This window comes from Triticum urartu, chromosome 7 (assembly GCF_003073215.2).
Source record: "Triticum urartu cultivar G1812 chromosome 7, Tu2.1, whole genome shotgun sequence".
NCBI lineage: Eukaryota > Viridiplantae > Streptophyta > Magnoliopsida > Poales > Poaceae > Triticum > Triticum urartu.
This window is the reverse complement of record NC_053028.1, coordinates 152537940-152554364: the sequence shown is the minus strand read 5'-3', so window position 1 is coordinate 152554364 and position 16425 is coordinate 152537940. Positions and strand designations below refer to the sequence as shown.

Genomic DNA, 16425 nt, shown 5'->3' with positions numbered 1-16425 from the left:
GCACATCCCTATAGCTATTCTGTTAGCTATTCTACTGGTGTGTGTGCTGGTAGCAAATGGAAACGGTCAAAGAATGGTGGCTATCCACTTCTTCTAATGTTGTCTGCCGGTTGCAGATGGAGACGGTCAAAGAATGGCGGGTATCAATCCTGTGGAGGTTGGTGGTCGTCGCAAAGCTATTTTTCCATCGTCATGCTCTCTCGTGGTTTGGGAGACTTGGAATGAAGAAAACCGTGTTTTAAGGACACATCCTCTTCGCCGCCGGTTCTAAAACGCATGTGTTTGAACTTGAAGCGAGGATTTGGGCCAAGTCCGACGCCAAATTCTTTAGAGTTATAATCTTGCCAGGTGAGTAGGATTGTGTAACGCCTTGGCTTCGCGCCAAGAATTTTCTTCTGTTTATAATCTTGTAAGGCTCCTTGATTAATGAAACGGGTAAACTTTTTGTCTCCGTTTTGAAAAATGTATATTGTGCGCTAACTTTCAATTGTACTATCCCTTTTGTCATTCCTACTATATACCAAACATGACCTAGCATTGCCCTAGACTTTGTAGGTTACGTGAAGGAGGACATCTATACTAGGTTCATTGGCAGAAAATAAGGACCAACCAATGTACCTATGTTCTCCTCTTTCAAAATAAATAAATTGTATACCCATGTGTAGTAGGAGTAGTTGAGAAACAACTCCAACCTCTTGTGCAAGCTAGTCGCCTATATATTGAGCAGGGCTGCTGCTATTGGCAACACATCTGCTAGCATATATATACTTTCGTTGTTGAGCATACCAACAAAACAAATTCTTCCTCGAGAGTTTTAGGTGGCCATGAAGATGGACAGCGATTTCCATATGGCCAAAGGAGAAGGAGAGACCAGCTATGTCAAGAACTCTACCCATCAGGTAATTTGAAGAAATAACTCACAGCGCTTTTTCAAAGACCAAAATTCACAACAAATATGCTGCCCTTGTTTCCTTTATAGTACTTAGCATCGACATTTCTGGCTCACCAGAGCTGGTTACACTTTCTATCAATCTTAAATGGTAAAGTTTCTTTTTGTTCATTTTTACCAGAAGAAAGCTTTGATTCAAACTAAGCCGGTGCTTGAAAAGGCGGTGATAGAAGTGTGCATGGATTTGCCCCATCCAACAATGATAGTTGTTGACCTAGGCTGCTCTTCAGGTGAAAACACACTCATCTTTGTCTCCAACGTGATCGAAGCAATATGCTGCAACCATGACAAGCTTCATGGCAACCTCATGGAGCTCCAAGTCTTCCTCAATGATCTACCCGGAAACGACTTCAACCGTGTGTTCCAGTCACTTGAGCAGTTCAAGGAGTCAATTACAATAACTCATAAGCTAGAAGCGCTACCACCTTTTTATATTGCCGGGCTACCGGGCTCCTTCTACACCAAGCTTTTTCCTCGTCATAGCGTTCATCTGTTTCACTCATCATATTGCCTTCATTGGCGATCTGAGGTACTAAACTGGCAAGCCACAGTTTATCTGTCTATCATTATTGTTAACCATCAAGGTCCTACAACTATTGTTTGAATCATGTAGCTCCCGGATGGATTTGCGGCCAAGAGAGAAATGTATCTAAACAAAGAAAACATTTATATTGCGAGGACTACACCACCATCTGTAGTTAAATTATACCAGGAGCATTTTGAGAAGGATATGTTGTTGTTCCTCAAGCTGCGATATGAAGAACTGGTGCTCGGCGGACAAATGGTACTGACATTTCTTGGGAGAAAAACAGAGGACGTCTACAATGGAGATATGAACCAGCTCTATGGATTAATTGCACAATCTTTGGAATATCTTGTTGAAGAGGTACACACCAGTATATCTTTAGTACAATTATTTCACAACTCTTATAATTACAGAAAATTAAACTTTTTTTTGCGAATAAATTAAACATTCAACTGTCACAACAGGGCCTCCTAGAGAGGGGAAAACTCAACTCCTTTAACCTACCCTTTTACGGTCCATCACTTACCGAAGTCAAGATGGTGATCAAGCAAAGTGGACTATTCGACATAAATCACATCGAATTGTTCGAATCCAACTGGGATCCTCGCGACAACTCGGAAAGCAATGAAGTGCACGACCCCCTCCGAAGCGGCATGAATGTGTCCAAGAGTTTGAGGGCAGTGATGGAGCCCCTTTTCACAAGTCATTTTGGTGAATCTGTGCTCGACATACTCTTCAACAAATTCGCGTACAATGTCGCGGAACACCTTGCGAGGGAGAAGACAAAGTATTCCATCATTGTTCTGTCCTTGAAAAGAAAATAATGGAGGTCTACATTGATTGTGTATCTTGACTTGTTTTATCTCTCTATGAACTTAATCATCTACCAGGTCTTGTTTAGTTGTTGACTCTGTCCCAGAAATGGGGGTTTTCAAGTTTTGTCGTCCTCGGCTGTGTTCACCTTGGATGTAGACTTTTTTGTGTTTGTATCTCCCATATAAATTGGGAAGAATCAACAGGACGATACTCCCTCCTTACCAAATTATAGTGCATATAAAATTTGGTATAAGTCAATATTTTAAAATTAGAAACTTTATATTCACTTACAATGCCTAACCAATGCCATTAGATTTATCAACAGATATATATTCATATATTTTTCTATAAATTTGGTCAAAGTGAAACTTTTGTAAATTTGGTTGTGGCATAAATGCTATATGCATCGTACACAACATGTATGGTTCAAAATGAGCAATAATAACTGCAGCATTTTCTTCTTGCAGTTAGACAATTAGCTGGCCAAAAAATAATTCAAGGATTCCTTGACCCATTCCCTTTGTTGGCCATATCGGCAAAATTATGAAGGGAATGCTAGAAAATTTCCGTAGACATGCAACCAACAATTACGTATAGAAGGATCATAGCATGCCAAATTTTTAATGGCACAAATTTGTGCCCAGCCAAAGAGAGAGAGAGAGAGAGAGAGAGAGAGAGAGAGAGAGAGAGTACCGACCATTTTATTGATTTTTTACAGGGTAGAGGTGCGTTCGAAGGGCATGACCATGCTTCAAACCTGTTGCCTTGCATTCTAACTACGCTTATGCATATGTAGGTTCATGCATCCAAACCTCACGTGTGTTAAAGAAATGATGGTGTCCGGCAGTTTATGATATTTATTAGCCGGCCGGATGGGGTCATAACTCATATGTACTTGCATGCTAATTTGCACACGCATGCACACGTGGACGTGCTATCTGGAAACTGCCTAGCAGTTGCATGTTTTCTTTTTTAGGAATATCAGGCTTTATTAGTCAATATAATCAAGAGAGAGTGCCTCCCGGATACAATCCGGGGTTACATGAAAAATAGAGTCACTAGAGAACTTAGAAGATCTAGCTAGAATATGTGCCGCGATATTCGACAAACGATTTACATGACTAAAGCGAACAAACGAGAAGAACGAATGCCAATTCCTTGATATCAGCAGTGATGAGCCTCACCGGCGAGCGATCAACTGTCGAGGCATTGGTTTTCTGAATAACTGACAAACAGTCTGTCTGAAAAACGGCCCTTAAAAATCCTTGATCATGGGTGTGAGCCACCGCACGCCGTAGCGCCACTGCTTCAGCTAATTCTAGGGTGGTAACCTCGTCAGCATGCTCACGGCAAGCCCGTAACCAATCTCTGATGTGGTTCTTGGTTACCACGCCAATTCCCATCCGTCGAGACTCCTTAAAGAGTGCAACATGCACATTAACGGCCATTGCATCTGCAGATCTGCTGGCGGTGGAACCCATTTAACGGGAGATACTGGAGTATCACGCCTTATAGCAATTGCAATCCTACCACAATTCTGCATAATGAAGTCAACATAAGCCAAAGCTTTCTCAGCCACTCCGCGGGGATGCATCCTAACATCATTGTTTTTTGCATCATTCCTGGCCTCCCAAATGTGCCAAATGGTTGCTACCAAAGTCGTGGCCTCGAGAGAGGTCGCTCGTTGACTGAAATCAAATATCCACTGCTTGGTATGAACAAGACCTTTACGGCACAGATGGAAGCCTAAATTCCGCTTCAGCACTTGTCATACCTGGCGCACGAAGTGGCAAAACAGAAAGAGATGCTCAGCTCGCTCCTCTTTGCTAAGGAAAAAACATGTCACCGCATTCGGAACATGGCGCCGTAGCAACTGACTGCCTATCGGCAGACAATCGCAGGCCATTCTCCATAGGACGATCTTCATCTTTCCCGGAGCATTGACCTTCCAAAGAGCTTGCCAGTTTTTCTCTTCAGCACCAAAGTCTGATTGCACACCATGGCCATAAGAATTGCGAGTACCATGAAATTTCCAAGACTTGGCCAAGTTATATGCCGATCTAACTGAGTAGGATCCAAATTGATCATGAGACCATGTAACAAAATCATCCACCACGCGCACACTTAGTGGAATTTGTAACACTACGTTGGCTGGCCAACGCTTTGCACATGGGGCAATGATAGGTGTCGGTCAGCCGCCGGTCGGCCATTAGATTTGGCCCGGAGAAAGGATTCACCCAGTTCACCCTATGCCCTTCCCTCTCCTCCCGAATCTCGCGCCCATTGACTAAAATCCATGTATCGGTCCCCACCCGTGAAGCCTCTCCTCGCCGGTGGCAGCACAACGCCTCCTTGTCAGGATTAGTCGCTGCACCGTACCGCCAGCGCCAGCACCAGCACCAAAAAGACTCACCGGTGTCGTGCCCCCCCTGATTGCAGCATCGATGACTTCCCCGTCACCTGAACTCTTGCCAAACGTAGCATTTGTCATCGTGGATGCAACTCTCTGCGTCCTCGGTTCTAGCATCGCCAAAATCCGGTTGTAGCATTCGAGTGTAACTTGTCTCGCCACAGGGTACTAGCATCGAGTGTAACGGGTGGTAGCAAACCAGATGATCTAGCAATGCGGTTGCAGGGTTCGGTGGTGAGAGAGCACGGTGTCCCACGGTTGGAGCTCCTCCGGCTAAACAGTTGCGACTCCCATTCCCAATGGTTCCAGCTTTTAGCATCACCGGTTCCAACAAATTGTCACGCCCGTTGTAACTTGTCGTCCACCGGTCACAACAAAAAATGCGTCCCGGTCACAGATCTCGCCGTTGCTGGTTCTAGTAGCACCACACAAAGGTTGAAGCTTTCGATGTGTATGGTTGCAGCTTGCTGCCCCTTGTGGTGAATGCCGATTCCTGCACACAGTGTCACCACCTCCGATGCCGGAAGGTTTGCCGTTTGTAGAAAATGGAGATCACTGTTCCAGCAACGGCGGGTGCTGATTGTAGCACCGTGGGAGTCCAAGGGTGCGTCTTATCTGACGCCAGCGGGTGTAGGTTGTAGCTTTTCAATGCACCGGTTTCGACATCTTACAACAAGGTTGCGGCTTTTTTCGGCAAAGCTCATATGCGTCATATTGGTTAGTCCACCATGCTTCGGCATGGTTGATCGAAGGAGTGGGTGGCTGATGGAGCTGCACGGCTGTGGTGCTCGGGTCAGAGATCATTGGCGAGGACAATGCCTCGTCGACCATGTGCTCCGTGGGAGAGAGAAAGTATATAGAAAGAGAAGTGAACGACTGGGAGAGTGGACAGAAGATATGGCGGTGTCCGCATCTTCCCATGAGTGGCCCACCCGCCCTTACATGTCGCAGATTGAATCGTTAGGAGCGTGCGCTTGTGGACACGGCCGACCGAAGCTTGGTCCGGTCGGTCGGTGCAAAACGTTTCCCTTGTACATGTGGGAAAACGTGCGTACTAGATTTTGCATGCAGTCATGCGAGGCTGCATCGACTGAGAGCATGGTAGCTATATGGGAGTTGCCATGTCACCTATAACCAATCTAAAAGCATGATCAATAGTATAGTCAACAACTGATTATATGAAGTTACCACTTTATCTATCGCCAACCTAATAGCCAACATGTATAATAACTATTTAATAAGAAATACTACTTGATTAATACTTGGCCACCTTACATTCTCACCATGTTTTTTGAAGCCCGTGCTGCATCCGACTTTTAATCTACAACATGCTTCTCTTCTATCTCCTCTCTCTCGCATCCAACTCAGCAAAAATATAATACTTTAATTCTTACAGCCTGCTGACTGTACCTTATTAGACTTGCTTTAATAGCCAACATGTGTAATAGTCAGTTACTAAGAAGTACTAGCCCATCTTACACTCTCACAATGTTTTTTGGAGCTCGTGCAGTAGCTGGCAGTTAATTTACAGTCCGCTTCAATTCTCTCTCCTCTTCTCTCCCATTCAACTAGGCAAAAACATAATACTTTATCCTTACATGATGACTGTACATTGTTAGACTTTCTCTGAAGCGATACATTTATTCGCGAAGAGATGCATACATTCACACAAGTCGTAACCGCTAGATAGTGAAACTATTCCGCAACCTTTGCCGGCAAACAATCTTCAATTGCTGGACAGCGAAGTCTTCCTGAATAACCTACCACGAAACGACTTCAACCATGTGTTCCACTCACTTGATCAGTTCAAGGATTCAGTTACAGTCACTCATAAGCTAGAAGCACTACCACCTTTTTATATTGCCAGGTTACACGGCTCCTACTACACCAAGCTTTTTCCTTGCCATAAAGTTCATCTATTTCATTCATCATATTGCCTTCATCAGCGCTCTGAGGTACTAAATTGGCAAGCCATGATAAATTGATGGTGGGCATGCGCTGCCTCTCGCCGGCTGTTCTCAGGCTCTTGTGGCTGCACCTATGAGCATCACGGATCAGGCCCGATCTAGTGTTTGGTGGCTTTTCTTCAAAGATGCGATATACATACAATGGGTTGACGCAAAGGGCATGGATGTGCAGTGGCGACATTGAATTTGCTGTCCGGATTTGATAGTCTTGGGTGGAGAGACGTCGGTGGCCATGACCCTATCCGGAGGTGACTACCGAGATAGGACCTAGGATCTTGGATCTTCAGATCTGGTGGCAACCAGAAGTATGTTTTGTTGATTGATCCTGCCACTATGGACGAGGACGACGGAGCATGGGGACGGTGTGGGGCTGCCAAAGCATCCCGGTGTAGGATTTGGCGGTCCCCATAACATTCCTCCTTAAATCTCCATTGCAATGTGCGACAATAACCTTCACCTTTTGAAGCTGTTGGTGGTGATCAACTCTTGTCGTGGCTCGATTGCCTGCTTTTGCAAGCATGGTCTTCACCTGTGTGACATCTCACATCAAAGACTGTGATATGCATGTAGTTGTTGGGATCGCGGTAAGTGCTAGTGACAACACTGGATGACTTCAATTTGGTGATGCTTCTTAAGCATTAGTCTCGAGCTCTGGGGTGAAAACCCGAGGCGTTATATTTTTGGTTATTGTGTCATTACCTTGTTAAAAGACTTGCTCAGACTTGTTCTTCGGGGTGAAAACCAATGATCTGGCCTTTGGTGGTCAGATGCGGTGAAGGCAGTGCTTGAGCGTTGTTCCCTACCTGAAGGTGTTGCTGCTGGAGCCTTCTCATGGTATTGGTGATATCAAGTGATTGTTGTTGCGGATATCGTTGTTGTTCTAGATTGTTGATCATTGTTTTGATCAATACGGAGTTTTTTTCCTCATCAAGGTTTAACTTTGGTCTTGCTTGACTTATCTAGTTGCCGGCATGAATTTTATGTGTGTGCGTTGGTGTTGGTTGTGTGCATCCTAGCTATGCCGATGCCATGTGTGTTGCTCATTGTGTTTATATCCCCTTGATGCTCCATTATATTATGAGCTAGTAAAATCCTCCCTTTGTCGGAAAAAAAATGCACCGTTAATCATCAAGGTCCTACAACTATTGTTTGTATCATGTAGCTTCCGGATAGATTTGCGGCCAAGAAAGAAATGCCTCTAAACAAAGGACACATTTATATTGCGAGACCAGGAGCATTTCAGAATGATATGTTGTTGCTCCTCAAGCTGCGATATGAAGAACTGGTGCTCGGCGAACAAATAGCATTGGCATTTATTAGAGAAAAACAGAGGTTGTCTACAATGGAGATATGAACCAACTCTATGGATTAATTGCACAATCTTTGGAATATCTCGTTGAAGAGGTACACAACAGTGTATCTGTGGTACAATTATTTCACAGATCTTATAATTAGAGAAAATTAAACATTGAACTGTCACAACATGTCCTTATAGAGAGGAAAAAACTCAACTACTTTAGCCTACACTTTTATTGTCAAGATGGTGATCACTGATCAAGCAGAGTGGATTATTCAACATAAACATGTCGAATTGTTCAAGTCCCACTAGGATCATGGTGACAACTTGGAAAGTGATGACGTGCATGACCTCCCTCCAAAGTGACATGAATGTCTCGAAGAGTTTGAGGGCAGTGGTGTTGCCCCTTTTCACAATCCATTTCATTGAATCTGTGTTCAACATACTCTTCAACAAATTCATGTATAATGTCGCGGAACACCTTGCGAGGGAGAGGACTAATTAAGTATTCCATCATAGCCCTGTCTTTGGAAAGAACATAATGGATGTCTACGTTGATTTTGTATCTTCAACTTGTTTTACCTCTATGAATAAAATGATATACTTGATCTTTGTTTAGTTGTTGACGCTGTACCAGCGATGAAATTATTCAAGTTTGGTCTCGTTGTCTATGTCTATCCTCGATGTAGAGACTCTGTTGTGTTTATGGGAAGCACTTCAACTTCGGCACACCCCTCTAAATACATCGACGGAGGAGATCTCTTCATACCCCTTCATGATAAAGGGTAGGGTGGTCTTTTCTAAAAGTGCATCGCCCACCGGAACGTATACATACGCAAACACCCCTCTGCGCCGGGCCTACCCATTTTATCTTTTCTTTTTTTGTCAACCTACAAAAAAGTGTGCGAGACGTGATTCAAACATGCAACCTCCTCGTTAAGTGTACGCCGCAGTGCAAACCAATCTATGGTTGGATGGCTAGAGGGACAGTGCTATCCCTAGCCCACCAGGGTTCAAGTCCTAGTGCTCGCATTATTTCTAGATGCGCTCTTAGTGGAAGAAGACGTTTTTATCAACGACGAGGTGCCTATGGTGACTTCATAAATCACAAGATGATATGCCGACTCAGTGTCTCGAAGATGCTCATAGGGATAGGATGTGCGTTCATAGGATGAGTGTGTGCGCATATGTATAAACGCTTGTGTCTGTATTGTGTTCAAAAAAGCGTACGCCGCAGTAGCCAACCACACAACTCACCTTATGCGAATACTTACATCTTTTTTCTTTTTTTGTTCTTTCTTCTCTTCGTGCCCAGTGAACAAGGAAGTCGGGGGTTTGTTTTTTCTTTTTCTTTTTATCTTTTCTTTTTCTGGTTTCCTTTGGTCGTGGTCACGGGTACGTTCAACATGGTGTTTTTATACATTCTTGACCTCAACTTTTTCAAGCAGGTGGGTATGCCTATGGTAACTTTCGACACCGTATTCATGTTGCGACACGTCTGGCCATTTATCGATCTTTTTCACAGTGAAAAATCCAAAAAATGCAAAACTTGTCAAAAATCTAAACAACTTGGCATGGTACTCTGAATTGGTTATACAAGGCCATGGGAAAAAATGGGGCGGTCTATTTTTGGACATCCTTGATATGACCCTAACTTTTACAACCAAGTGGGCGTGCCTATGGTAGGCTTCCATGACAAGTTTGTTTAAATCCCGACACCATTTGAATGTTGCGACACGTTGGACAATTCATCGGCCTTTTTACACCAAGAAAACTTCAGAAAATACAAAACTTGCCAAAAAAACCAAACAACTTAACATGATGCCTTGAATGGTCATAATAAACTATGGAAAAAACTTGGGGCACTTTAAGGATGTCGAAAAACAACGTGCTCTCACATGGAGCTTTCTGGCGTATCCGAACACTCTCCGTTCAACATGATCTACATTTGGACATCCTTGAAATGACGTCCATTTTTGCAAGCTTGTGGGCATGCCCATGTTAGGTATTCATTTCAAGTTTGAACGATTTCTGACACCATATGCAAGTTGCGACGTGTCCTGCCATTTATCGGCCTTCCTTGACCGAGAAAACTCCAGAAATGTAAAATTTGTCGAAAGCCAAAATAACTAGGCATGGTTCCTTGAATTGGTCATACAAGGTCATAAAAAATTGGTGTCATTTCAAGGATGTCGAAAATCAACGTGCTCTCAGACAAACCCTTCTTGCCTACCCGAACACCATTGTCGAACATTGCATTTTTGTGGACATCTTTGAAATGACCCCAAATTTTTCACCCAGTGGGAATGCCGATGGTAGATATTTATGCCAGGTTTGAACGACTTCCAACACCGTGTGCAAGTTGCAACACCTCCGACCATTTATCAGTATTTTTTCATCGAGAAAGGTCCAGAAAATGCAAAACTTGTAGAAAACACAAGTAACTTTGTCTGGTGCCTTGAATTGGTCATAAACTACCAGGAAAAAAATTGGGGCCATTAGGCGGTTGTCAAAAAAAAAACCATGCTCTCGAACGGAGTCTTCTGGCTACCCAGACACCCTACGTTCAACATGGTGTTTTTGTACATCCTTGATCCTAACATTTTCAAGTAGGTGGGCATGCACATGATATGCATCCATGCCAGGTTTGAACGATTTTCGACACCCTATGCAAGTTGCGACACGCCCAGCCATTTATCGTCCTTTTCTGATCGAGAAAAGTTCAGAAAATACAAAATTTGTAGAAAAACCAAAACAACTTGGCATGGTGATTTGAATTGATCATACAAGCCAATAATAAAATTAGTGTTATTTGAAGGATGTCGAGAAACAACGTGCTCAAAGGGAGCTTTCTGGCATACTCAAACACCCTACGTTGAATATGGTGTTTTTTCTATGCAAATTCAAAAACTGTTTAGGGATTTGTTTTTGAAAAAAAATCCTTTAAAATTGTTGTTCACATTTCCTGAATTTTTTAAAGTTCTAAATTTGTTAGTGTTTTCAAAAATTATAGAAATTCCAACTTTGTTCACTTAAAAAAAAGTTCACCGTATTGAAATAATGCTCCTGTATACTGAGAAGATGTTCACTGTGTATAAAAACAAGTTCATCATGTACAGCAAATTGTTTCAACATGCATTTGAAAAAAAAAGATGTTCACCGTATATTTTCAAAAAAAATTATGGTGTATTATAAAATGCTCATCATATGTTATACAATTGTTCAATATGAAAGGCGCATTTTTTAAAATGTTGATCCCATATTATAAAAAAAATTCAATATGTTTTTTAAAAGGTTTCATCATGTATTAAAAATTGGTCATCGTGTATTATATAAATGTTCATCATTTTCAAATTTTTGTTTAGGTATTCAATAATTGTTCACCTTTCAAAAAAATGTTCACCGTATTTAATAAAAATGTTCACCATACATAAAGAAAATTTTCACTGTATATAAAGAAATGTTCATCGTACATAGAGAAATTGTTCAGCGTGCATTTGGAAAAAGATAGTTTACCGTATATTTTAAAAATGTTCAGTATGTATTTTAAATTCAATTTCTAAAAAATTGTTGACAGTTCATAAAAATGGTTCAGAATTCACAATTTGTTCATAATTTTTGAAAATATTCACATTTTAAAAAAATGGTCACGTTTTCAAATTTGTTCCCTTTATAAAAAAATGTGTTCATGTTTTTAAAATTTGTAAGAATTTCGAAATTTGTTCACCATTTTGAAACATTGTTCACATTTTTTCCAAGAAATATTGATTTAAAAATATGGTTCTCCCGCCGTAGTTGGTACTTCAACACTACCGATGCATTTTAGTCATCAGCTGTTGGCAGCTTGGCTGGCTAGTAGAATCAGTATCTACTAGAGGCTAACGCGGGCTTTGCCGAGTCAGTTTTCACTTGTCGTTTTTTTATCTAGCAGGTTATTGTGGTCGTTTTTTGTTTTATCTGTATAATTAGCTTGGATTTTAATTATGTTCTGATGGTCTTTTAATTTGTATATTGTGCCAGAGTGCCCATAAAGACGATATTTGTTTTAAGAGGAAACTGAAGTTGCTCGATGCATGATTGTGATATCCTTACATATTTCGGTTTTAATGTCAGCCCGTGGTCATTCTGTGAGCCTCTTGGGAGCTTATATTCCACGGTGAAATTGTAGAATTGTTGGTACAATGTTCACATGGGTGGTCCATGAATCTCCCACTTGCTCAACTCGACTCTCTGATCCACTAGCTTGCTTTGTAATATAGGTTTGCGCCCACTCTACTGCAATCTTATAAAAAGCCGAATATTTTTTTATTTTTTGTTAAATCAAAAGGTTTTTTTTACAACCATGATTTTTTAAATGGAAAGGAATTTATAATATATTTATAGATTTAAAAACATTTGCAAATTTAAAATAAACTTCATAGATTAAAAGTTCACAGATAACTCTCAGCAATTTAATTCACAACAATTTTCCGCCTTAAAATGCCGCTATAGCAGACCTCTCCTGGAGCCGCTACAAAGCACTCTCAGCGGCCTACATAACGCCAAGCCAATCGAATTAACTCTCGCCATCAGCTATCCTCCACACCACACGGAGGAGACGTACCCAAAAAAAAATGGACATGCAAGGAACCAGCTGCCCACACAAAACGCCTAACCCACTGTCATCGGGGGCCCACACACTCTCCACACCCCACAAGGTGATTGCCAGGTTGGCAGGTAGGAGTTTGACTTGTACCAGTGTCTTTTCTATTTTTCATGTAGCATGGGGTTGTATCGAAGCGGGATTTTTATTGAAAGCATTAATAAAATATATGCAGCGTATATATACAACGAATATGCAGATTATAGATATATGCAGCTTATGTACTACAAATACAGTCTGTGAATACAACAAAATAAATGCAGCTTATATACAACAATATATCAACTTGTGGCATACATGAGATATGCAACTTATATACAAAAAATATGATTCTAAGTGAGCAATAAAAATTGCAGCGATCTCTTCCTGCAGTTAGGGCATCTCCAACGCTAACCCGCAATCAGCTTTGTATCCATCCGCGAATCGGGGGACCAGTCCATGGACACAGATGCGGGAGCCAACCATCTATAGCTATCCGCATACAATTAAAACCGCATTGCAACAGGCTGGATGAAATTCAATCAAACTGGATGAAGTTCATTCAAGTTCTGTCACAATTTACATAAACAAACGATATTTCAGCCTTTTACTGGAAAAAAAATCGACAACTTCTACCGGACAACCACCTTGTACGCGTGGCTGCCCTGCCCGGCCGTGCCACCATCGCCGTACATGCCGCCGCCGTTGTCATCGTCGTCGTCCCTCCTGCGGTGGTAGGGCGTTGGTCCGCCACGGCAGCCTTGTCCGACCGCTGTCTGCCGGTCATGGAGGAGCCACTGCACCTCCTCCTGCGTGGTATCAATGACGGTCGGTGCATGATCTGGGCCGGCATGAATGCGGCGCGGGAAGCGGCGCATGCGTTAGATGGAAAGCACGAGACATGAGGGTTTTTTGGATGGGTCAGGGGAGTCAGAAGAGGGCGAGGCAGGGTCCTGACATCTGCAAAGACCACCCCAGTTTGTCTCGAGTTTGCGGGAAAAAATGTGTCAGACCGGTCAGCGGAGCGATACAGGCTAGCGTTGCGAAACACATCTGGACCATGTTGTCCGGTCGGATACAAACGGGTTGAGGGTTCGCGTTGGATATGCTACAAATTGGGTGGCCAAAAAATAATCTAAGAGCATTACTAGTAGAACCCTCAAACCCTCACTAGCGTTTTAAGGGTCCAAGAATGTTTTTTTTGTGCACTTTTACGGGTTGAAAAACAGGGGCAAAGATTAGAACCCTCAAACCCAATCCTTATAACGGAATATTCCTCATGAACGATGCTGCTGTCGTTGCGCGCGGGAGGTCGATGGGGTGGCCGCCGGCGACGGGGGCGACTAGCAGCGGCGGTCGCGGGCGTGGGCACGAGAGTTGGGAGGATTTTTTCCCTCCCGCGCGAGGATAACCGTCAAATGAGGGTTGGGGTAGGTTTTGCTCCCCAACCCTTACTTTTGAGGATTGGGAGAGGGTTTGAGGGTTGGACCTTTAAAAAAAATTGAGGATTTGAGGGTTAAGGGGTTCTAGTCTACGGCTTTTTTTCGACGAAAACTGTAAAAAAGCAGTTATTTTTGGACACCGATAACAGCCGAACATTCGGTCTTTTTGTTCGGTGCGAACAACCCCTCAGCCCGAACGCCTGCCAGACAGGCCCAATAGCTTCCGGGGCAAACAAAAAGGACCCCGATATCTCCCGACCCCCACCGAACGAGTCGTTCGTCACGGGGGGGGGGGGGGGGGGGGGGGGGGGGGGGGGGGGGGGGGGGGGGGAGGGTTGATTGATCGAACATGTGTGTGCTCAGCCCGAACACCATCACTTTAGGCCCTTTTTTGCGTTGAAATAAAAGGAAAATAAAACCCAGTTTACCCAAAAACTAAGAAAGCCCACTTTTTGGTGTGAATAATAGAGGTCAGATTTGCCATACTCTAAAAAAATTGAAATGGTCTAAAAATAATTTTGTCGTCATAGATAGAAAATAAGGAACAAGATGCTACTAAAAAATCACTATGGGTTGAAGCCAAAAAATTTGCCATAATCTTTATAAGCAAAATTTGCCATGGTGAAAAAGAGATCTTTATGTGCAAATGGCAAAAAAGAAAAAAAAATCATGGCAATGTTGCATCTCTACCATGATGGCAAGAAATGTGGATTAAAAAATTGTATGCTATTTTTACTATATAATTAAAGAGGCAAAAAATGTGGATGAAAAATTGCCATCATGTGGCGCAGAAAAAAATGCACAATCTTTTGTTTAGTAGTAATTGCCATGTTTTGTAAAGTAAATGTACCATACTCAATAGAAGCAAAAATTGCCATGAATGGTGGAAGAGGCAAAATTTGCCGTGGATGTAAAGTATTTTTGCCATTGCAAAACTAAAAGTCAAACTTGCCATGCTCCAGAGAACTAAATGTGTCATGAGTGAAAAAAAAGGTAAATTTGTCATGTATGTCACATAAAAATTGTCGTGGAACAAAAGGCTAATTTGTCCATGTTAATAAAGGTAAATTAAAATAGAAAGTAAAACTAGCCATGACAATAAAAGTTAAATATTGCCATGGGGATTTAGGTAGAATTGTCATGTTAATAAGGGTCAATTTACCATCGACAAATAAAAAAAGTAAAACTTGCCATGGCAATAAAAGTTAAATATTGCCATGAGGATTTAGGTAAATTTACTATATTAATGAAGGTATATTAGCCATGGCAAATAAATAGCAAAACTTGCCATGGCAATAAAAGTTCAATATTACCATGAGGATTTAGGTAAATTTACTATACATGGCAATAAAGCTCAATATTTTTAGTGAGACAGCAAATTTAAGAAAAAATGTATAGTACAGTACATGTTTAGTCCTGAAAACGTTCTTTCTAAACGAAAAGCAAGCTTTGATTACTCTATATCCCTTTTCAGTTTAACTATCTATGAAGTTGTTCAACGAAGATGACCACAAACTCTAAAAGTACCTTTCCCCACTACAGAAATTCAGCGCACATAGCCGATCAAATCTAGCTGCGAATCATTTATTTTCTTCTCAAAAACTCAACATACAAAATGACATTCCGTCCTGGAAGAGTGGTAACGAAAAAACACAGAAAAAGTTGTTCTACGGAATCAATAACTCCTAGAAGCACTTGTTCTATTGGTTTCAGTTGACACATTCAAAACAAAATGGCCTAGTTCACCTCTGCCCAGCCGATTCACTTGTGATGTATGCATCGCTAGAACAGAAAAAATCATAGAAATGGAACAATTCTGGGGCTGGGCATTACCAAGCAAAGCTCTGGCTAGGACACCGGCGCGGATCTCCAAGCACCCCGGCGGGAGCGGGACAGCTCGCGTTCGTGACCATGTCGGGGAGCACAAATGCCTGGGGTGGTCCGATGTTGGGACCGCTGGAGCTCCTCGGCGCCGCCGCCTGCCTCGTCTCCGTCTCGCAACAATCTCCGGCAAGGACAGAGCAGCCCGCCCCATCTCCGCCGTGCGTCGTCCCATGGCTGGTCCGGTGGCGCTCCTCCGCGCAGACGCTGGCCTCGTCTTCGCCGCAACTCCGGCTAGGACAGAGTCCCGAGCAGGCGAACCGGCAAGCAAGGAAGGCCGCAGCGTCCCTAGCCGAACTTGGAGGGATGGCGCTGGCTGCGCCTCGGCGCCGACGAGGAGTCTCACGCCGAGCGGCACCCCCCTCCCTATCTGATCGATATCTCAGTCGGCCCACCTCGTCGCCGGCGCATGGCCGCCTCCTCCGTGCCCCGCGGAGAAGTTTTGCTTGGGTGTGGACTGCGAGGCGAGAGGAGTGGATAAGGTAGTGCGCACGTGGGTGGGAGATGGAAACGTTC

At 42.9% G+C, this 16425-nt stretch overlaps 2 protein-coding genes and 1 pseudogene across 2 annotated transcripts; 2 read left to right on the top strand and 1 right to left on the bottom strand.

Moving 5' to 3' along the window:
• Positions 1-761: 761 nt before the first annotated feature.
• On the top strand, positions 762-2375 carry LOC125524525 (anthranilate O-methyltransferase 1-like). Its single transcript, XM_048689567.1, has 4 exons — positions 762-899; positions 1071-1478; positions 1563-1835; positions 1940-2375. The coding sequence occupies exons 1-4, from the start codon at positions 825-827 to the stop codon at positions 2297-2299; spliced, it is 1116 nt and encodes a 371-aa protein (XP_048545524.1). The 5' UTR covers positions 762-824; the 3' UTR covers positions 2300-2375.
• A 2809-nt stretch (positions 2376-5184) lies between these two features.
• Positions 5185-8507, top strand: LOC125518588 (annotated as a pseudogene).
• Positions 8508-13082: 4575 nt separating this feature from the next.
• Positions 13083-16420, bottom strand: LOC125520342. Its single transcript, XM_048685237.1, has 2 exons — positions 15862-16420; positions 13083-13427 (listed from the first exon to the last, which is right to left on the bottom strand). Exons 1-2 carry the CDS (start codon positions 16082-16084, stop codon positions 13219-13221), a joined length of 432 nt encoding a protein of 143 aa, XP_048541194.1. The 5' UTR covers positions 16085-16420; the 3' UTR covers positions 13083-13218.
• Between the last annotated feature and the right edge of the window lie 5 nt (positions 16421-16425).

What these genes read in the sequence shown, in the direction of transcription:
- LOC125524525 (XM_048689567.1), top strand. Translation starts at nt 825, where the DNA reads ATGAAGATGGACAGCGATTTCCATATGGCCAAAGGAGAAGGAGAGACC. An exon ending in TCAAGAACTCTACCCATCAG is followed by an intron (nt 900 to 1,070) that starts GTAATTTGAAGA and finishes CATTTTTACCAG; the next exon opens with AAGAAAGCTTTGATTCAAAC. An exon ending in TGGAATATCTTGTTGAAGAG is followed by an intron (nt 1,836 to 1,939) that starts GTACACACCAGT and finishes CTGTCACAACAG; the next exon opens with GGCCTCCTAGAGAGGGGAAA.
- LOC125520342 (XM_048685237.1), bottom strand. Translation starts at nt 16,084, where the DNA reads ATGGGACGACGCACGGCGGAGATGGGGCGGGCTGCTCTGTCCTTGCCG. An exon ending in CCTAGCCAGAGCTTTGCTTG is followed by an intron (nt 13,428 to 15,861) that starts GTAATGCCCAGC and finishes ATGCCGGCCCAG; the next exon opens with ATCATGCACCGACCGTCATT.